General features: G+C 36.3%; 1 protein-coding gene across 1 annotated transcript in view; it reads right to left on the bottom strand.

Annotated features, from left to right (window-relative positions):
- LOC128214768 (adhesion G protein-coupled receptor L2-like) overlaps positions 1 to 24,365 on the bottom strand; it is a 45,094-nt gene that overhangs the window by 10,326 nt on the left and 10,403 nt on the right. The window contains exons 5-15 of the mRNA XM_052921407.1: positions 15,948 to 16,177; positions 15,590 to 15,695; positions 15,311 to 15,414; positions 11,213 to 11,395; positions 10,889 to 11,072; positions 10,320 to 10,439; positions 9,878 to 10,062; positions 9,448 to 9,624; positions 8,923 to 9,026; positions 1,067 to 1,150; positions 416 to 518 (exon numbers count right to left, since the gene is read on the bottom strand). Coding sequence (XP_052777367.1) covers positions 416 to 518; positions 1,067 to 1,150; positions 8,923 to 9,026; positions 9,448 to 9,624; positions 9,878 to 10,062; positions 10,320 to 10,439; positions 10,889 to 11,072; positions 11,213 to 11,395; positions 15,311 to 15,414; positions 15,590 to 15,695; positions 15,948 to 16,177 — 1,580 coding nt within the window. The remainder of the gene's footprint in view (positions 1 to 415; positions 519 to 1,066; positions 1,151 to 8,922; positions 9,027 to 9,447; positions 9,625 to 9,877; positions 10,063 to 10,319; positions 10,440 to 10,888; positions 11,073 to 11,212; positions 11,396 to 15,310; positions 15,415 to 15,589; positions 15,696 to 15,947; positions 16,178 to 24,365) is intronic.

The following is a 24,365-nucleotide window of genomic DNA, read 5'->3' as shown; positions in this document are numbered from 1 at the left end:
TATCACTCTCAACCTGGCGGGGATCGAACCCACTGCTTATTAGAGTTTGGGCGGACAACTATACCGCTATATCACTCTCAACCTGGCGGGGATCGAACTCACAACCTATTTGATGTGGGGCGGAAAAACTATACCGATAAATCACTCTCGACATGGCGAGGATCAAACCCACAGGCTATTAGATGTGAGGCGGACAACTATCCCGCTATATTACTCTCGACCTGGCGGGGATCGAACCCACAACCTTTTGGTAAATGGGCGGACATCTATACCACAATATCCCCTCAATCTAGCGGAGATCAAACCCGCAATCTTTTGAATGATAGGCTGACCACAATATCATCCACGACCTGACGGGGATCGAACCCACAACCTCTACCACTAGACCAATATCACCCTTGATTATAATACATACCTTATCATCCGTATTTTGTATACCAGCAAGGAAAAGAATTTCCGCCACGAATATTGTGAAAACGAGATGTTTGTGGATTGAGTTCCGCTCCCCGTTAACGGATCTGCAACAAGCGTGGCACGGGTAAAGTTGATTGGCCCGGAGATTATGGGGTAGAGGTTTGGAATAGATATTAACTTGTTTTCTTAGTACATCTGCTGTATGATATTATTTAAGCAAAACATGACTGGCTAGTTTAAACGTATACATGCCCGTGAATAAGGAAAAGCAGGGGACAAGAAACCACTTAGGACAACTTGATATGCAATTGTTATATTGCACATGCTAAGAGTTGAGATAAAGTGTTTGCTCTTAAGTTGACTTAAACTTTTATGGCGTTTCATAACTTCCTTATACATGAAATGAGTAATTTGTAAGTAAATAAGTACACAGACAACTGAGGCATCCAGCTAGTAGTCTAGAACAAATAAGTTTTTCGAAACAGTTTTAAAATCATGAAAATATTATTCAAAAAAATCCATGATTTCAAGAAACACAGGTCTTTTCAATAACATAGTTACTTTTTGAATGACTTGGTTTAATTTGCTGTTGCATGCATTCTACATTCTACAATCAAGACCGTCATTCGATTAAATCTGAAGTAAATCGTACCGAGAGGCGGAGCCTGCATAGTTACTACCGCCACTGTTGCCCCGCTCGTCGGCGCTGCTACGATGTCCTTTCATGAAGCGACAGCTGTAAAACGGGAACCACTCATGCAGCAAATGTCACGTGTTACTTTACAATGCAAGAAAGTTGGTATCTAACATGCTTTAGTAAAATCAATAAGAATCGGGTTGCTAGTAGGGATGGAAGCGAATATCCGAGTATCCGGATATCACACAAGTATTCGGATACCAAAATGGGTATTCGAATATTCGTTAAGAATAAAAATTTCAATGAAATAGCTTAGCAGAGACATAGCAATTGTTATAAAACTTTTCAGATGAAATATTTCAGATGATCAACAGTGTCTGTCACGAAGCGGGTATGTGTAACAAATCGTCTGCTAATTGGGAGTTTGCACACTTGGTCCGTGATATTGTGTCCTTGTGCAGCACTTTGTGAAGTTCTATGACCCTGTTTACAATGACAAGTGTTGTTTTATGATCTCAGATGTGCTTAATTGACACTAATTGGCACTAGTTGATATTAAACGGATTGATCATTAATCCGTAGGAATTGATCGTCCAATCACAAGTTAAGGGTCGTGCAATCAAAGCTATTAATGACCAATCGTATTTTTGATGAATATGCATGAAGAAATTATTACTATCTGAACAATAAATACAAAAACAAATTTGTTTATCTTTTCACTTTTCAATCAAATTTCCACCATTTTGCATCTTGTAATTGTGTTTTGAATTATTAATCGTTATTCCTGTATCACGACTACGGAGATATGCCTCCAACATTGACTTCAAGTGTTTGGAAGTATTTCACAAAATCCGAGGATGGAAAAAGTGTTGTGTGTCATTTGTGTAAGGTTAAACTGGTATATTGTGGTGGAACTTCAAATCTTAGAAATCACATGAAAAAACAACCCGTATGCAGTCCACCGACTACAATCGACTATCAAATAATCAAAGCGTCATTTATGTTTGTTTATTTGAGTTTATCAAGGTCTGCCCGGGCCCATTGGCTGCATTATGGCTTGACCCCGCCGTGACGCCATCACGACTTAAATTGTGTTTAAATGCCATAAGTGACATGAGATAGAAGTGACAGCAATTCGCAGTCAAATCCAGGCATTGGAAGACTTGAAGAAACAGAGTGAGATAAAAAAAATCCGGGTGCGATACCCTAGATCTTTGCAAAGAGACCTCTTGGTTCTTTAACGTGCTCGGTGTAAAGCACCGATACACGGGATACAACTTTCCTGTGTTGAAGTACTGATTACACCACTTTCCCAGGCACTACCCTTTAAATGCCAAGCGCCAGGCAAGGGAGCTACTTGTACCAATTTTTAACGTCTTTCGGTATGATGCGGCCTGGGATCGAACCCACGACCTCCCGCACCGTAAGCGGACGCTTAACCACAAGGCCACGGAGACGGTTAAAGCGTCATTTAACATGAAACCTGCTGATAAATAACAAACTCGAAAGCACATGGTAGTAACCAAGCAACCACCTCGGCCGAAGTGACTATCAAATTCGTGAGGTGTTTATGTGGTATTCATCATGAGTTTTATAACATAAAATGAGTTGTTTAGCTTTGATTATAACATTATAAATTATTAAGACTGAGAAAGAATGAATGAAAAAGTGAAATTGCCATATGACGAATTATAAATTAAGTGGACAATTGTGTCAAATAACAGAAGGTGGGTGACATATAATAGAAAATTTACTTATTATAAAAACAATTTGATACGAGTATCCGGATAGTATTCGAATAATTGATACGAATATCCGGATACCGCTTTGGTATCCGGTTTCCATCCCTAGTTGCTAGTCTTTATACTCATTTTCACTAACATTGTCATATTAATCATGCCCGGTACAGTATGCACACAGACTGGCCTTTTCTAGGAACCTTTAAGACATACCTAAGACTGCATTGTAAACAATTGTCCAAGAAAATGCATTCTCTGGGAGATTTTCTTTTAATTAAGACATTTAAGATCTCAGGGGTAACGTCTACGAAAGCTATCTGGTTAGGCAAGCAACTGTATAGAATAATAACCATTATTCTACCATCCTTGGGCATAAATCAAATCACATTGCGGACTCGTTATCTATATCATATTCCATGATTTGTCGAAGTTTTGCATACTACAACGTCACGCATCCAGGACTCCTACACATGGTTTAATTAATTTTTGTACGGTAACATATTGATGCATTCAATAATCCATTATATTCGACCACTGTCAAAATGAGATGTTCACACGTATAAAACAAAGAAAGAATATGTGAAACCATATTTCAGTCAGTTTTGAAACTTAAATATAACAGGTATGGATCCTTACACAAACTTCCAAAAAGTGGACATTATTACCAAATACTATTGTAATAAGCCCTAAATTAATAAAAATCTTCATTCCGTATTGTTTCAATGAGGCAGATGGATCAATTGTTTCACTGAGGTTTAGGGATCAATTATTTCCTTGAGGTAAATGGATATATTGTTTTCTTCAGGTATATGGACAAACATTTTCCTTCAAGTATATTGATCAATAATTTCCTTCTGTGATATTGATCAATTGTTTCCTTCAGCTATATGTACCAATTGTTTCCTTCAGGTATATGGATCAATTATTTCCTTGAGGTATATGGATCAAATGTTCCCTTTAGGTATATGGATCAACGGTTTCCTTCAGGTATATAGATAAATTGTTTCCCTGAGGTATATCGATCAATTGTTTCCTTCAGGTGTAGGGATCAATTGTTTCCTTGAGGTATAGGGATCAATCGTTTCACTGAGGCATATGGATCAATTGTTTCCTTGGGGTATATGGATCAAATGTTTCACTGAGGTTTAGGGATCATTTATTTCCTTGAGGTATATGGATCAATTGTTTGCCTGAGGTATATGGATCAATTGTTTCCTTCAGGTATAGGGATCAATTGTTTCCTTCAGGTATATGATGGATCAATTGTTTCACTGAGGTATATGGATCAATTGTTTCCTTGAGGTATATGGATCAATTGTTTCCCTGAGGTATATGGATCAATTGTTTCCCTGAGGTATATGGATCAATTGTTTCCTTCAGGTGTAAGGATCAATTGTTTCCTTCAGGTATATGATTGATCAATTGTTTCACTGAGGGATATGGATCAATTGTTTCCTTGAGGTATATGGATCAATTGTTTCCCTGAGGAATATGGATCAATTGTTTCCTTCAGGTAGGGATCAATTGTTTCCTTCTGGTATATGATGGATCAATTGTATCACTGAGGGATATGGATCAATTGTTTCCTTGAAGTATATGGATCAATTGTTTCCTTCAGGGATATGAATCAATTGTTTCACTGAGGTATATGGATCAATTGTTTCCTTCAGGTATATAGATCAATTGTTTCCCTGAGGTATATGGATCAATGTTTCCCTGAGTTATATTGATCAATTGTTTCCCTGAGTTATATGGATCAATTGTTTCCTTGAGTTATCTGGATCAATTGTTTCCTTCAGGTATATGGATCAATTGTTTCCTTGAGTTATCTGGATCAATTGTTTCCTTCAGGTATATAGCTCAATTGTTTCCTTCTGGAATATGGATCAATTGTTTCCCCTGAGGTAGATGGATCAATTGTTTCAATGAGGTTTAGTGATCAATTATTTCCTTGAGGTATATGATGGATCAATTGTTTCCTTGAGGCATATGGATCATTTTTTTTTCCTGAGGTATATGGATCAATTATTTCCTTCAGGTTTAGGGATCAATTGTTTCCTACAGGTATATGGATAAATTGTGTGCCTAAGGTATATGGATCGAGTGTTTCCCTGAGGTATATGGGTCAATTATTTCCTTCAGGTATATGGATCAACTGTTTCCTTCAGGTATATAGATACATTGTTTCCCTGAGGTATATGGATCAATTGTTTTCTTCTGTTATATTGATCAATTGTTTCCCTCAGGTATATGGATCATATGTTTCCTTCAGATATATGGATCAATTGTTTCCCTGAGGTATATGGATCAATTGTTTCCTTGAGGGTTATGGATCAAATGTTTCCTTCAGATATATGGATCAATTGTTTCCCTGAGGTATATGGATCAATTGTTTCCTTCAGGTATAGGGATCAATTGTTTCCTTCAGGTATATGATGGATCAATTGTTTTACTGAGGTATATGAATCAATTATTTTCTTGAGGTATATGGATCAATTGTTTGCCTGAGGTATATGGATCAATTGTTTCCCTGAGGTATATGGATCAATTGTTTCCCTGAGGTATATGGATCAATTGTTTCCTTCAGGTGTAGGGATCAATTGTTTCCTTTAGGTATATGATGGATCAATTGTTTCACTGAGGGATATGGATAAATTGTTTCCTTGAGGTATATGGATCAATTGTTTCACTGAGGTTTACGGATCATTTATTTCCTTGAGGTATATAGATCAATTGTTTGCCTGAGGTATATGGATCAATTGTTTCTTTCAGGTATAGGGATCAATTGTTTCCTTCAGGTATATGATGGATCAATTGTTTCACTGAGGTATAGGGATCAATTGTTTCCTTCAGGTATATGATGGATCAATTGTTTCACTGAGGTATATGGATCAATTGTTTCCCTGAGGTATTAGGATCAATTGTTTCCTTCAGGTTTAAGGATCAATTGTTTCCTTCAGGTATATGATGGATCAATTGTTTCACTGAGGGATATGGATCAATTGTTTCCTTGAGGTATATGGATCAATTGTTTCCCTGAGGTATATGGATCAATTGTTTCCTTCAGGTGTAAGGATCAATTGTTTCCTTCAGGTATATGATTGATCAATTGTTTCACTGAGGGATATGGATCAATTGTTTCCTTGAGGTATATGGATCAATTGTTTCCCTGAGGAATATGGATCAATTGTTTCCTTCAGGTAGGGATCAATTGTTTCCTTCTGGTATATGATGGATCAATTGTATCACTGAGGGATATGGATCAATTGTTTCCTTGAAGTATATGGATCAATTGTTTCCTTCAGGGATATGAATCAATTGTTTCACTGAGGTATATGGATCAATTGTTTCCTTCAGGTATATAGATCAATTGTATCACTGAGGTATATGGATCAATGTTTCCCTGAGTTATATTGATCAATTGTTTCCCTGAGTTATATGGATCAATTGTTTCCTTGAGTTATCTGGATCAATTGTTTCCTTCAGGTATATGGATCAATTGTTTCCTTGAGTTATCTGGATCAATTGTTTCCTTCAGGTATATAGCTCAATTGTTTCCTTCTGGAATATGGATCAATTGTTTCCCCTGAGGTAGATGGATCAATTGTTTCAATGAGGTTTAGTGATCAATTATTTCCTTGAGGTATATGATGGATCAATTGTTTCCTTGAGGCATATGGATCATTTTTTTTCCTGAGGTATATGGATCAATTATTTCCTTCAGGTTTAGGGATCAATTGTTTCCTACAGGTATATGGATAAATTGTGTGCCTAAGGTATATGGATCGAGTGTTTCCCTGAGGTATATGGGTCAATTATTTCCTTCAGGTATATGGATCAACTGTTTCCTTCAGGTATATAGATACATTGTTTCCCTGAGGTATATGGATCAATTGTTTTCTTCTGTTATATTGATCAATTGTTTCCCTCAGGTATATGGATCATATGTTTCCTTCAGATATATGGATCAATTGTTTCCCTGAGGTATATGGATCAATTGTTTCCTTGAGGGTTATGGATCAAATGTTTCCTTCAGATATATGGATCAATTGTTTCCCTGAGGTATATGGATCAATTGTTTCCTTCAGGTATAGGGATCAATTGTTTCCTTCAGGTATATGATGGATCAATTGTTTTACTGAGGTATATGAATCAATTATTTTCTTGAGGTATATGGATCAATTGTTTGCCTGAGGTATATGGATCAATTGTTTCCCTGAGGTATATGGATCAATTGTTTCCCTGAGGTATATGGATCAATTGTTTCCTTCAGGTGTAGGGATCAATTGTTTCCTTTAGGTATATGATGGATCAATTGTTTCACTGAGGGATATGGATAAATTGTTTCCTTGAGGTATATGGATCAATTGTTTCACTGAGGTTTACGGATCATTTATTTCCTTGAGGTATATGGATCAATTGTTTGCCTGAGGTATATGGATCAATTGTTTCTTTCAGGTATAGGGATCAATTGTTTCCTTCAGGTATATGATGGATCAATTGTTTCACTGAGGTATAGGGATCAATTGTTTCCTTCAGGTATATGATGGATCAATTGTTTCACTGAGGTATATGGATCAATTGTTTCCCTGAGGTATATGGATCAATTGTTTCCTTCAGGTTTAAGGATCAATTGTTTCCTTCAGGTATATGATGGATCAATTGTTTCACTGAGGGATATGGATCAATTGTTTCCTTGAGGTATATGGATCAATTGTTTCCCTGAGGTATATGGATCAATTGTTTCCTTCAGGTAGGGATCAATTGTTTCCTTCAGGTATATGATGGATCAATTGTATCACTGAGGGATATGGATCAATTGTTTCCTTGAAGTATATGGATCAATTGTTTCCTTCAGGGATATGAATCAATTGTTTCACTGAGGTATATGGATCAATTGTTTCCTTCAGGTATATGGATCAATTGTTTCCCTGAGGTATATGGATCAATTGTTTCCATGAGTTATATGGATCGAGTGTTTCTTTGATGTATATGGATCAATTGTTTCCCTGAGTTATATGGATCGAGTGTTTCCTTCAGGTATATGGATCAATTGTTTCCTTCAGGTATATAGCTCAATTGTTTCCTTCTGGAATATGGATCAATTGTTTCCCCTGAGGTAGATGGATCAATTGTTTCAATGAGGTTTAGTGATCAATTATTTCCTTGAGGTATATGATGGATCAATTGTTTCCTTGAGGTATATGGATCAATTTTTTTTCCTGAGGTATATGGATCAATTATATCCTTCAGGTTTAGGGATCAATTGTTTCCTACAGGTATATGGATCAATTGTGTGCCTAAGGTATATGGATCGATTCTTTCCCTGAGGTATATGGGTCAATTATTTCCTTCGGGTATATGGATCAACTGTTTCCTTCAGGTATATAGATACATTGTTTCCCTGAGGTATATGGATCAATTGTTTTCTTCTGTTATATTGATAAATTGTTTCCTTCAGGTATATGGATCATATGTTTCCTTCAGGTATATGGATCAATTGTTTCCCTGATGTATATGATGGATCAATTGTTTTCCTGTGGTATATAGATCATTTGTTTCCTTATGGTATATGGATCAATTGTTCCCTTCAGGTATATGGACAAACATTTTCCTTCAAGTATATTTATCAATTATTTCCATCTGTTATATTGATCAATTGTTTCCTTCAGCTATATGTACCAATTGCTTCCTTCAGGTATATGGATAAATTATTTCCTTGAGGTATATGGATCAAATGTTCCCTTCAGGTATATGGATTAACGGTTTCCTTCAGGTGTATAGATAAATTGTTTCCCTGGGGTATATCGATCAATTGTTTCCTTGAGGTATAGGGATCAATTGCTTCACTGAGGTTTAGGGATCTTTTATTTCCTTGAGGTATATGATGGATCAATTGTTTCCTTGAGGAATATGGATCAATTGTTTCCTTGAGGGTTATGGATCAAATGTTTCCTTCAGATATATGGATCAATTGTTTCCTTGAGGAATATGGATCAATTGTTTCCTTGAGGGTTATGGATCAAATGTTTCCTTCAGATATATGGATCAATTGTTTCGCTGATGTATATGGATCAATTCTTTCCTTCAGGTATAGGGATCAATTGTTATTGAGGTGGATCAATTATTTACCTGACGCCGACAAAAGTAAGCCAGCTGAAGAAACAGCAGATGACAGAGATGATGATCCCGGTGTAGGTGATGTATGACAGGACCACTGCATGTACACCCTTGATCTAGTAACAGAAGATTGTATGGGTTGTAAGAGTCAGACGACCATATACATGTTTGTTATTTGAGACAAATGATTATAGTTGTTTTTAGAGACATGTGTTCACATACGTTATTAGATTCAGATGATCATATACGTTATTATAGTCACATGATCATATTGTTCAGTGACAGATGGTCATATGGATGTATGTTATTACAGACATTTAAGCATATAGGTTATTAGAGACGAATGATTATATTGGTTACTAGAAACATAAGGTCAAATTTTATTAGGAAAAGATGATTACATATGTTGTGAGAAACATATTATTATATAGGTTATTAGTCAGATGAGTATAACTATTTTTAAAAACAGATTAGCATATCTATTTAAAAGAAAGATGATCCAATTGTATGTTTTTTTGCAACATGATGTTGGATTACCTCTGTTTTATGGATGTCCATGAGAACTGCGAAACTGGTGAGGTGGTCACAGCGACACAACGTGTGGGTATCGTTAGTTTTGTCCAGGGCACAACCCTTCTGGGACCAGGAGCCCGTGAAACCAAGGCTATAGTTCCAGAACGAACATTTGTGCTGGTATCGCTCAACCCCGTCCACCTGCGTACCAAGTGAATACATGTTTATTATTTGTTCACTTTTGCCACAGTTCCGATGGAAATACACTTGGTAATTGGAAGCTCTAATATACAAAAAGACTACCGCTTATGAAAAAGTCGACCCTAGACTATGGAAATTAACATGATATATATATAGGCGGCGCTATTTGTTCCTCTCAAGAAATAACATTTTATCCTTTCGAAGGTTACCGTAGGTTTAGTGGTGTGGCTACGACAAGCACGTAACAATGTACCTTTTCCGTTTTAAAGGCTATTATAACCGGCTCCGTCAGCTGCACCTGGCCCTCCCTTCCTCCGAGAGTGGCGCTCAACATGCGGCTGGCCACACGGCGCTCTGACGTCACATCCACTGGCTGCTGGGGTTTCAACAGTCCGCCAAATGTTCGATACTCCAGGAATACCGCCCGCGATATGCCGCCTTGAATTGCAGATTATGTTGTTCATGTCTATGTACTTGGTTATAAGGGTTTCTTCATACAAACACTAAATATGGCATTGCTTTTGAAATAATATTTCTAATTCGGTATCAACCATTTTTATTATAAAAAAAAATATATCACTTTAAAAGTTTAAATAACTGAACATCTGTTAAAACGTGTTTTCGTGAAATTGATAAAGAATCTTTATTCATTTTGAATATCTTCTCATGTTTATTTCCACTTTAGTTTACCCTACCTGAGCTATGAGCTAGTATATTTTCCTCAGGTATGTAGAAAGAGTTGTCTTCCCTTTTAAACTTCACATTTCCCTCCCCTGGAAGCGTGTTCGCCATTGACAACACGTGCACTTCAATGGCTAAAATCATACGATTACATACATATATTAAGCGTTAATTATATGTACACACTACATATATTTAGCGTGTATTATATGTATACATTACATATATTAAGCGTGTATTATATGTAACAATTACATATATTTAGCGTGTTTTATATGTACAAAGTACATAAATCTAGCATATATTATATATATAAACTGCAGTTCTCCTATGAACATGGAAGCTATCAAATAATAAACACATTAAATTTTAATACTGTATTTAATAACATGTGTGTGTAATAGTTCGGGTTGTCATGGCAAGATTATCACATCGATGCTGAATTTAGAAAAGAATACTGTTGAACCGTCAATTAATCTTTTAAAAAAAACCTGGTTTGATTGTATTCCTGACACCTTTTCCCCGCTTTTTCCAAATTTACCAAACACCACGTCAAATTCGTATCAGAACATCGCCTCGTTACCTATGTTCTCGTTCTCAATCGTCTGAACCCCGGGCTCCGTGAACGTTTCCGCCATCATCAACGTCACGTTCTCGAGGAAACGCATAAGGAAGGCGGCAACAATCCGTTGTGACGCAGGCTCCATTCCCGCCCACGTGCTCTTCTTGTCATTGGCGACAAGACCGCTTCCACACGTAAGGACGTCCTAAAACGAGCATTATTATATTTTAAAAACTGTGGATTAAATCTGATTGCAGTTTCGATGCGCTCTCGAATCATGATGCAGATGATAATGACGACGACAATGATGATGTTAAATATTAAAGTAACACACTAAATAAATACCTTTATGATGGTTTTGGCCTGTGAGGCGTTGTTGGGCTTGGCGCGACCGGCCGTCTCCAAGAGGACGGTTGTCTGGTAGAGATCCTGCTCCGACATGGCCGGGTTGCCGCCCGCGGCCGCCAAACTTCCGGTGAACGCCAGCGTCGCCTCCTCGTTACCGGGATCCTCCAGAAACGATTCGCTCTGAAAACAAGAAATGTGCATTTGTAAATCAATCCCAAAACAACAGACAGTGTCAATCACATGACCGGTGCTTTATGGGACACATAATCACAGGATTGCTATGGTTTAACTGAATATTTTTCCAAACGCAGATTGACACTGTGGTTGCGGGATTGACAAACTCCTTCAATTTCAATTTCCGGCAATCACGAACGGCAATGAAGCCAATAACATGAAGAAAGCACGAACATACGAGTTATTTGTCAGAAATTGTAAAAAAAACAGTTCATATAATTATTGAATAATGTTTGGAAAGGAGTTAAGATAATAGGATATGGCATTGCATTTAATGCATTTTTAGATTTCTCAATCGCTGAAAGCGTCCGGAAAATAATGGAAAACTGCAGCGTCTAATGATTAAATCTTGTACGCCGGAATTACATTAACCAAGCCACTAATGTACATAGATCTACAAATGCATTTAATTGCATAATGGCACTTTATGAAATAACAGATTCGGCAGACATGAACATTAAAGACATTTTACCGGGAGATCTATAACTTTGGCATGCATGCATTACTTTCACAATCTGCAGAATGATGCAGCGCTGCAAATAACCAGTATATTCTTGATATCAGACAAAGTTAAATGAAGCAACACTCATTGTAAATACATTTATTTCTCTTTTATTATATTTGATAAACAAACTAAACAACAATAGATAAATCAAGATTGAAATGCGTTTATCACAAACGATTTTAATATGTTTCCGTGTATCGTATCGTCACCCTAGACACCCGCACAATAACTCCATGTAGAAATAGAAGCAGATATTATTATTAAAAAAACGGAAATGGAAAAAAAACTATCAATTTTGGTGTTCTCTTCAATTATTAGAAAAACGAAAAAGGATTTGTATGTTCCATTTTCGTTTTTTACTTTAAATTGTAAAAAACGAACAACGAAAAGACGGTATATACACGGACCTATTGAGTCCCTGCGTTAATGTTTCGATATATAGCATGTCAGTTAAAACTAGGGATGGAAGCGAATATCCGAGTATCCGGATATCACGCAAGTATTCGGATACCAAAATGGGTATTCGAATATTCGTTAAGAATTAAAAGTTCAATGAAATAGCTTAGCAGAAACATAGCAATTGTTATAAAACTTTTCAGATGAAATATTTCAGGTGATCAACAGTGTCTGTCGCGAAGCGGGTATATGTCATAAATCGTCTGCTAATTGGGTGTTTGCACAAGGCGTGATATTGTGTCCTTGTGCAGCACCCTGTGAAATTCTATGACCTTGTTTACAATGACAAGTGTTGTTTTATGATCTCAGATGCGGTTAATTGACACTAATTGGCACTAGTTGATACTAAACGGATTGATCGTCCAATCACAAGTTAAGGGTCGTGCAATCAAAGCTATTAATGACCAATCGTGTTTTTGATGAATATACATGAAGAAATTATTGCTATCTGAACAATAAATACAAAAATAAATTTGTTTATCTTTTCACTTTTCAATCAAATTTCCATCATTTTGCATCTTGTAATTGTGTTTTGAATTATTAATCGTTATTCCTGTATCATCGCATCAACAGTAACATGGTGGACGCTATCTTGTTTCTGAACAAGAACATGCGTTCGATTAAGTGCGACATCGAATGAAAACTGTTGTGAAGTATTCGAACATTTCGGACTTGAAAGTAGTGTGTGTACAATGTTTAATTAAATTATCAAATATATAAATGATTTATTTCCTATTTAGTATTTATTCACGTGTTATGTTGTGTAGTGTATTTTATTTTTCATACGATATGTAAACCTGTTTAGTTTATTGATAAATAAAAAAGTACACGCATGTAAATAAAGAAAAATCAGATCGTCTTTTTGTCTTTTTATCTTTTCCGCAATTATATCCTTCAATACAAAACACCGCAGAAATTGTAGGTATTGCATTAAATCAAACAATGTAATGAAATAAAATTACAATCGACTTTCAAATAATCAAAGCGTCATTTAACATGAAACCTGCTGATAAATAACAAACTCGAAAGCACGTGGCAGTAACCAAGTGGACAACTATGTCAAATAACAGAAGGTGGGTGACATATAATAGGAAATTTACTTATTATGAAAACAATTTGATACGAGTATCCGGATAGTATTCGAATACTTGATACGAATATCCGGATACCGATTTGGTATCCGGTTTACATCCCTAGTTAAAACATTATATATTTGCTACGATTGTGAAGAAAGTTATGATAAATATTACGAAGTCAATCTCGTAGGCACGATGTTGCGCGAGAATTGGGTCTTGCCTTTTCGGGGAAGCCGGAGTGTTCGGAGAAAACCTACTTGTCCGGCTTGGTGATCCCTAGCCAAACTCACATGCGCTAAGGCCGGAAATGAGAATCGAAACGAGGTCATAGCGTAAGAATTTAGTGCGTTAACCGGACAAACGAAAATGGCATGTTGAAAATATTACCAACCCATTAATGTTCCATCACATTACTTATTCCAATGAAAAACAATTGACTTTCATTACGTGTAATAACAAACATTTAACACTTCTGGACAGGACACGGCTGAGATTTGGTCTTAAATATCTTGCCTCGACAGGACACGGGGGATACATTTAAACTATAGATCACACCTCGGCAGGACACGAAGTATATATTTGGTAATATATATCACGCCTCGGCAGGACACGAGGGATACATTTGGTACTTTATATCACGCCTCGGCAGGACACAAGGAACTCATTTGGTACTGTATATCACGGCCCGGCAGGACACGAGGGATACATTTGGTACTTTATATCACGCCTCGGCAGGACACGAGGAATTCATTTGGTCTGTATATCACGGCCCGGCAGGACACGAGGGATACATTTGGTCATTTATATCACGCCTCGGCAGGACACAAGGAATTCATTTGGTACTATATATCATGGCCCGGCAGGACACGAGAGATACATTTGGTACTTTATATCACGCCTCGGCAGGACACAAGGAATCTATTTGGTACTGTATATCACGGCCCGGCAGGACACGAGGGGTACATTTGGTACTTTATATCACGCCTCGGCAGGACACAAGGAATTCATTTGGTACTTTATGTCACGCTCTGACAGGACACGAGGAATTCATTTGGTACTGTATATCACGGCCCGGCAGGACACGAGGGGTACATTTGGTACTTTATATCACGCCTCGGCAGGACACGAGAAATTCATTTGGTACTATATATATCACGCTCTGACAGGACACGAGGAATTCATTTGGTACTGTATATCACGGCCCGGCAGGACACGAGGGGTACATTTGGTACTTTATATCACGCCTCGGCAGGACACGAGAAATTCATTTGGTACTATATATCACGCCCCGGCAGGACACGAGGGATACATTTGGTACTATATATCACGCCTCGGCAGGACACGAGGGATACATTTGGTACTTTATATCACGCCTCGGCAGGACACGAGGAATTCATTTGGTACTATATATCACGCCCCGGCAGGACACGGGGGATACATTTGGTACTTTATATCACGCCTCGGCAGGACACGAGGAATTCATTTGGTACTATATATCATGGCCCGGCAGGACACGAAGGATACATTTGGTACTTTATATCACGCCTCGGCAGGACACGGGGAATTCGTTTGGTACTATATATCATGGCCCGGCAGGACACGAGGGATACATTTGGTACTATATATCACGGCCCGGCAGGACACGAGAAATTCATTTGGTACTATAAATCACGCCCCGGCAGGACACGAGGAATTCATTTGGTACTATAGATCACGCCTCGGCAGGACACGAGGTAAACTGGTACTGTATATCAATCCTTAACCCCTTTGCAACGAGTGAACACATTTGTATTACATGGTTGCACATAATAAGAAAACTGTTACCTGTCTGGTAAGATTCTGGACAGCCGGGGAAGTACACTGTTGAACATTGGGCCCTCTTCGCCAGCACACAACTGGGTTCCGAGAACAATGCCATTTTGCATTTCCTGGTTAAATGTAAAAAAAAAAGATTTTGTACAAACATTAACACATGTTTGATCATAAACTATTTTGCAGGGCATTTTAGCTTCGCATATTGAATTAAGTTGTTGTACGAAATGTATCATACTATCACGAAAGGAAGCGGGTGGGGCCAGAAATACGAATAATCACGTAACGTACCGTGTTTACACTGGACCTTCACAGGCCCTGGGTTTGAGCGCGGCCACGTGATCCCGAATGTCTGCACGGGCGGGCACGTGCTCTCGTAGTTCACAGCGTAACAGTCCTGTCGGGGAAGACAATATGATTCTCAGTCGAAAGTGAAAAAGGATTGTTAATGATATAGAGTTAAATATTAAATTAAATGTTTAGCTTTTGATTTGAATGTAGAACTACATGTAGACAGAAGTATATAGGGCAATTGACAAACACGATGAAGTACCTTTGTAACTAGTATTTTAAATTTGAAATAATTTGGTATAGTTTTGTCAACTTTGTATTTACGACGTGTTGCATTTGAATTACAAGGTAAACATACCTTAAATTTTTCCAATTCAGCTTCCCTTTCTCTCCCAGCAGACGTTGCCGTCGGCGCTGGCGGGTTGGTTTTGCTGGTAGGCTTAACAGAGTTTGGTGGTTGATCCGTTGATCCCGTTATGATTTTCGGATCACCGGAATTGGATTCTTGTTTCGTTACCATCTCCCCAGTGGTGGTGACTGGCGGAACAGTAGTAGAGGGAGTTGTAGGGGCGGTTGTGCTTGTTAAAACTTTAAAAAGATAGAAAGAAAGATACATATATCGTATGTGTGTTTGTGAAAGATTTAGAAATATAACGGCTAAAGAATGATGCAAACGAATATTCGAATGTCAAAATCGGTATTCGAATATTCAATGTTTTTTGTTTGATATATAAAATAATAATCCCTTTGCCTATAGCTGTGTTGTTTACAAGGATTGACCCATAATTCCTGAGGCGTGAACGTGATGACACTATAGACTTTAACGCGTCATATGTCAATTAGGGACATATCGTCGGGGATTATAAACAGTACCCGTAATCTTACCAAAACTAGCTATAGGACATGTGACATCAAACAAGTTTCAATTATTGTCGGTGAATTTATGACCATGCCAATAATGGATATACTGAATTATGCCAATTAAACTCTCCAATCGCCATAATGATAGGAATGACATGTGCTAGTTATGTGCTCTAAACTGTTTTCCATGTTTCATTATAACGTTCGTTCTTTGAAATTCAACTTTATAGAAAAGCTTTTTAAGGACATTGTTCTACAATAAGTCAGGCAAAATAAAGGTTTATTTTCGATTTAATTTTTAACCAGTTACCGAGTAGGCTTGGTTTATTAATAGAGGTCAATCCCAGAACGAGGCTGCTCGAGAAACAGAACGACGCTCCGATTTCATCGCGACATTCAACCGGGAATATACGATTATTTTAGCCTTGTTCAGTGGAATTGTAGATTGTTTGTTCAGAATCAATTGCTTTTTGTGAGATTTGTTGTTTTGGGAAATGGGAAATTGCAGAGGCTTATTTTGAGAAAAATCAGGGTCCGTCGTGTGTACTGGAAACTACGAATAAGGTTTAAAAGGCCACGGCTATAACTATAGCGATAACTAATAGAGTAGTTTAGTACACTTCTTAAATATTCATTTTGGTGATCGATTATATTCGATCGAAAGAATTACCGAATATCGGATTTTAAGTTCGCCATTCGTTTGCATCCCTTTGTAAAGATGTACTCAATAATATGAACTAAGGCGCTGCCTCTACGGGCATGAAGTGTTATTGCCGGAATCGTAGTTCTTTTTATGAAACACGTGTTCTACAATACATGGCGGCCGGCATATTTGGCCTCTCGGGCCATCAAGAACAACTAGCTGTTTTATATAGACAAAAAAGTCGAAAAACTTTTCAGTACATGTTCTTTAAAGTTAAGCACAGAGCCTTAATTTATGAATATTCATATGGCAAGGACGAAGAGGCTTTTTTGAATGTGCTTTTCAGCTGTATAATTATTTTGATATCGGGTCTACACTCCAGTTACCAGAAAAACATTTTTTGAATAAGTAAAAGATACAGACCATTATTTGCCCATGATTTAATGAATACTAGTATGATAGTACAGGCATATCTCCATTGTCCGCCATCTTCCTTGCCACGCCACATACTTTGCATGATCTCTCAGTATTTTGATTAGTAATTAAGACCATAGTGAAAGAAATCGGCTAAGTAGTGTGAAGGAAATCGTACCTATTACCAGATGTAAATCCTTATAAGTATTGGTCTTTCACACCTTCCATAAAGCAAGCAGTAAGTATTTCACAGTTCATTTATGAGTCCTTAATTTACATAGATACACTATCTACATACATTTATAAACTAAAGCTATAAAATATAAGATAAATATGCACATGGCCATTGTAAATGAGTAATGTGATATTCATACAGTTATGTTGCAGTAGACAAATTATTAATTATTATAAACAAGAACAAGGTAGCATATAAGTATAATGAGGATAAAACATGAGCATTCAGCTGATACTGAAGACATTTTAAAAAAAGTAAAAGATGAGTATATGGTCACCTTAGTGCAAGAACTCAATATCTGCTTCTATATCTATATGCAGTTATTGAGTTATTGCACTAAGGTGATTTATCATATTCTTGTAACAATAACATTCAATACTCATATTTGAAGATTTAACTTCAACACTATCCATTTCATAACATATGTCGATTTAACTGCAACATCAGTAAAACATTTCTTTGACCAAATGCATGAGTATAATCACTGATTAACACTAAATAAAACAATCATTTTTAATATCACATGTCAAAAGCATTATCACATTTGAAAAAAACTATATTGTTTACACAGAAAAAAATAAAATAATAGTTAAGGAAAAATATGAATGCAATAAATTGCCCATTGAGGTCAAACATAAGAACATTACTCAACTTTTATTAAAACTTCATTTTTTCAAACCAAAAGATTTAAGGGGTTTACTTCCATTTTCAAAAACTAGTAACTAGTATATTTTTAAAGCACATTTCAATATCTGCAATATATTTCCATCACATAAGTGTTTTGTTTATAGTAAGTATGATTGAAAAATAAGTCTGTAATTAGAAAATAAATATATAAAAAGTAACAGAAAAAATGCATGGATCTTTTTTTAATTGAAAATGAAAACAAAAGTGAGCCTTACAATTTTCAACAAAAATGTTTTATCATTTGAATGTGGAGGGCAACATAAGTGAATGAATAAGTTAATGCTAAAATATATTTAAGGCTTATACAAAGAATAACTGATAATCTATTGAAAAATAATGGATTGAAAGTAAACTACATGGTCTTAATTAAGCAGTGTAATGTACATGTTTGTCAAGTTTAGAAGTTGTTAATAACTTTCCTGTTTGTACATGAACTAAAGCAAGTACTTTTTGCTTTTGATTGTTTTCCTTTAAAGCATTGATATTTAATAAAGAAAAATCCACTAATTTGAGGTTGTCATTTCTGCACACACTTGATTATGGCGGAAAATATCAAAATGCCATAAAAGTTTTGCTGTTACTTAAAGCTGCACTCTCACTTTAACATCAGATATCACAATAAATGGAAAAAAAACAGGTATCACACATGTCAGAAAGTAAATTACATAAAAAGCTGTTTAATTTCTGATAAAATAGGATAGAAACTCTCTAAACTATGACAAAAACAGTGCTATTACTTTGATATAAAGTCTTCTTGATGTATTTGTTCTGAGTAATATCCCAAAATATGACATTATATAAATATTGCATGGCTTCCAGTTTGACAGTACAGTATTTACCCGAATGTTGACAATATGTACTGTCACACTGGAAGTCATGAAATATTTATTTTATTATACCGAACACAGTTACATTTATATACATATATAAGATTTTTACCATAACACAACTTTCAAGTTTAATCAATTCATTCTGTAATTATTGTTTGTTTACATTAGCTGTCATTTTTATTGGAAAGGTCGTTTAGAAATAAGGCAAACACCGGTTGTAAACCAGATTCACAATACATTTTAATACATGTAGGCAATTTTCATAGTTCCACAGGCAATGATTTTTCCAATTTTTACACTGAAAACTATCGGTTTTTGCATTACAGTGTCAAATTATGTTAAGCTCTATGCCACCTGTTTCTTCTTTTCAACTTTAATAAAATATTGATACTTGAACACAAGCACTTTTTTTTCTGTATTCACATCCGGATCTTGGTCAACGGGGGGCAGATAACTGTGGTCTTGAGCCTATTGAAGCAACATTTTTTCAGAAACATACTTCAAAACTCCTATAGTTCAACTTCAGGCTAAATGCAGGCTATATGCAACACATACTGAGGTTTAACAATGATTAATTAAACACTAAATGAATGAGACAAGTATTAGCACCTGTGGTATTTTCATAAAAAAGCACAAACAGCCATTTCCCTCAAATGGTAAGCCGCAAACCTTTGAAGAGCCATTATTTCCTTATGCATTGGAATAATTTGACCAAGTAGTTTTCCTTGTAGCTTTCAATAGTGTCTACAGAACAGACCACAAAAATGGCCTGCCTACTCTTTTAAGATTTATTTCTAAGCAAAATTAGGTTTTTCCACTTCATCGGCTTAGTGTTTTATATAAAAAAAGACAAAGAGCCAAACTGAAATGCTTCAACTTGTCAAAATTTTGCTTTTCTGGTCCACTTATATACAAAGGTAACAGAACTGTTCAGTTTAACAAAAGAAATTTAGTGATTATGTGTTTATAGACAGTCTAAACACCACTATATGCCAAATTGTATGCTTCTGGGACAAATGGCGCAACAAAGGAAAAGGCAAAAAAACACCAAAACTGAAAGATTCATGAAAACTGCTAGTGTTTTCATGTATGAGGTGGCTACATGATGTAGAAAATGCAGAGATAGCATTATTATGCCCATTTAAAAAAAATATTTTAAGTATCTGTTATGAAGGGCAGATTTGGCACTATTAATTCAGAGTACAGCACTTCACCATAATGTCTATAAGTTGCTTATTTACACCTGATTTGCTATAAATCTCACTCTTTGGAATCATTTATACACAAACAAGTACTACAGACATGACTAACATCTTCATTTTTTTGAAATATTGGATTTAGAGCTGCATCTCCTGGATTTAGATTTCAGGACTACCGCCGGGGGGGGGGGGAAGCCACAGCTAACTGGAGCTTATTGGCACATCATGATCTGCAAGCAAGACACAAAAGCAATGTTTTACACTAATAAAACTATCTACCACTACTGTTAAAGTTTGAAAAAGGCCTGTAAACACTCATTTGAGGCATACACAATCTTTTATGAATCATAAATGTGATAAATATGCAGAAAAGTTCATGAATTCAAGGATTTTCAGGACAATTTTATGAAATATATAGTCTTTTGGACATTTTGCAATCAGTTATTAACAACTTAAAGGTTAACCTAATCTTATTGAGTACCCAGATGCGTTTTGAAAGCATTAAAACCAGACATGCTTAGAATTTCTTCTTACTTGTAGACGGTATTCCTTTCTCGGAAATCCTTGCCGAGAACCGGTATGGAAAACCACTTGAGACCACATTTTGACCAGCACTGGTTCTTGTCCATGAAAATTCCTCTGTGGCTACAGCAACCAGGCTGGCTATTGAAAAAGGCAATAAATTAGGGTTTTTAAGACATTTATAATGTATTAAGGTTGTTTTTTTAAATGCATGAAGGGAAAAGGCTCTAATCTTTATGAAAACTTCCCACTTTTTTTATTTCTTTTGCCTTGAGAAATGGCAAGTTTTTAAATGTATAAACTGAATAAATGAATGAATATATAATTAATGAATTAATAAATTAATGAAAGGTGGCATTATTTCTTTAAAATAGGGATCTCATTGTGTTGCTGTGATTGTTGAAGTAGATGTTTTCTTGTCCATAAGCTGAAAATCATATGCACACTAATGCACCAGTCAATTGTAACCACGGCCCCCTTAGGTCTGGGGGTATACCGGGGAAAAGGGCCATGTTTTTACTTTCCAGGTGGCCCCGCAGGGCCTGGTGACCGCGGAGATTGGGTCTTATATAGAATCTCTGGGGTGCGTGGGCATTTGGCCGGGGTTTAACTATCAGTTTGTCCCCGCAGGCTGGGATTTTACCCGGGGTTGGCTGGACCAAAAGTCAAAGTCCCGGCTATTCCCCGGACCTTGGGGGGGCGTGGTAACAATTAACTGGTGCATGAAGAAAACATCATGCTGCATCAAATGTGTAGAAAGTTTTGATCAATGGCTTATAGAATTTGCAATTAATGTAATGTTTGCTTAAAAGAGCAAACAAAATGTGCAAATAGATGCACAATACAGACCAAAGACTAATACAAGTCAGCAGTTTCATTAGAAAATAATATTATTTATAATTATCAAAGCCGCACCAGAAATCATTGACAAACAACATGAAAGAAATTCATTAGGAATGGAACAAACAGTATCAATGGTCTTATATGACCAAACTTACTCACTTTATACTTGAGTTTGGATACAATTTTCCATTTTAAGATCTTGAACAAATTTTAGCATGTCAGCATGTTGGCATACACCAAGTACAGCTCGGCCGGGTGGCGGGCGGGCTGTCTGGCTGGTTCATCATCGTTTCCTCCCGGGTCTGTTTAAAATAATAAGAAATGAGAATAAATAACCGCACAACACCTACTCAAACATACAATCATTGACACCCTTATAGCCTATACAACATACTCAATCAACACATTTCTGGCATACCAGTTTAAATTGATCGGATTCAATATCTATTTGAGAGCTGGCTTTAATTTCAAACAGTAAAAAATATATCAATATGTTTGAAACAGTGAAAGATTGTTTTTATTGTTTATATATGTCTATAAATCACCACAAAGCATATATAATACAAGAGCCGTCGTAAGACAGCGCGCTCGACTACACCGCTTTATCTTAGAATACAATAACGATGTAATAATAAGTTTGGTCTCTTTATGTCAAACCTAACTAAAATTATTCGATACATAAGTTGACTTTGATGCTGCCCTCCCACCAGCCCGCCCAAACAATGACGCAAGTCATTCAAATAACTTGATTTCCCATTATGAAAATGTGGTTAAGAATATACAAATATGCCTTTCAAAGGAAATTAAAAAAAATTCAAGGGCCATAATTTTTACTTAGGCTAAAAACGGAGTTATGTTTCTTGTTGTAAGATGGTCGTAAATAATTTTGAATTTTATTTTTAACTTAAGTCAATCAGGAGCCATAACTTGTATTAAGGATATGGAGTTATGTAACCTCATTGGGTGATGGTCCTGAACAATTGTGTGAAGTATTAAGTCAATTGAATGTAGGGTATTGGACTTATAAGTGAAAATCCCAACTTGCCCTAAAACTTTAACCTGCCCTAAAACTTTAACCTAAGTCAATCAGGGGCCATAACTTGTATTTAGGATAATATGGAGTTATGTAACCTCATTGTGCGATGGTCCTGAACAACTATGTGAAGTATTAAGTCAATTGAATGTAGGGTATTGGACTTATAAGTGAAAATCCCAACTTGCCCTTAAACTTTAACCAAACGCCGGCGCCGACGCTGGGGCGAGTAGTATAGCCCACCTATTCTTCGAATAGTCGAGCTAAAAATGTTTTGAATTTTGCTATGCCTAGTGCTTTACTATATTAGAGCTGGCATTGTAAATGTCTTGTTAATTTTACATGAACAATATTGCTTTTTTAGTAATTCATATAGACTGTGTTTTAAGAACATATTGAGAAGAAAATATTTCTCTACCATATTCTATCTCAAGTCAAAACAGCTGTTAGGAAGAGTAAATTGCACACCTACAAGCATGTTAAAAACTTCTGAAAAATATTGCAAAAAAGCCACTGTTTTTGTGCTGATGACCCCGCATTTTCTGATTATATGCAGGAGAAAAAAGGTTTTATTAACATTGCTTGTCGGGAGGGGAAACCCCTCCCGAACCCACCCCATTTACATAATTAATAACTTAACTGTCATTTTTTACTTTGTAGGAAAGAGTTTGTCTAAAACTGTCTTGCATGCTTATGTCATGCCTTCAGCTGAATAATTTTGAAAAGAGTTAACTTACAGTAAAGTTAGAAATTCTGCGCGGAAATATGTGCCAGTTTAAGCACGATATGTCAATACATTTCATCTAGCCTAAAGCTATCCTTCTGAAAACCTTTGTAAAAAAATCACCAGTTAGACATTGTAGCTCTAGTGTTATCATGTAATTCTGCCAAAAAGAAACACTGCCTTTTATGCTGAAACCTCCCCTGGGTTCATAATCTATAATACTCACATTATAATGCTTGTTGAAACCAGTTCAAACATGCCAAATTTGATGGTTGTCGGGAGGGGAAACCCCTACCGAACCCTCCCCCCTAAAACAAATTATGAATTACTAAACATTTGATTTCATTATTTGTGCTGAAGTGTTTTTTCTGTAATTTCATTCATACATCTTTATCGCTTAAAGTATTCGCGAGTCATCTGCCCAATTCTGCCACGACAGAATTTTTTATTCAATAAACATTTTTAATTTTTAAACTGGGTTGAAGTGTGTTTGGGTTAAGACCAGCCGCCGAGTTAGCTCTGAGTAGCTAGGCCTAAATTTTTTTTGTTTGGTAAGGGTTACATCCTTTTCAAAAATAGGTAGGGTAGGTAGGCTTTATTACTTTTATTACTAATTAGGCTTTATATAAAAATGTCATTACCATCATTGGAGAATAGTGTTAAAGTTATCTCCAGTATAACCATTTAAGGTTTTAAACTCCATATTTAAAAAAAAAAAAAAATTTTTTTTTTTTTTCAAACTGACTATAAAAAACGGTAGGGTCCGCGCCTATTCCGTAGGTAGG

Source organism: Mya arenaria, chromosome 13, assembly GCF_026914265.1.
Source record: "Mya arenaria isolate MELC-2E11 chromosome 13, ASM2691426v1".
NCBI lineage: Eukaryota > Metazoa > Mollusca > Bivalvia > Myida > Myidae > Mya > Mya arenaria.
Note: the sequence above shows the minus strand (reverse complement) of the source record. Positions and strands in the feature narration are given on the sequence as shown.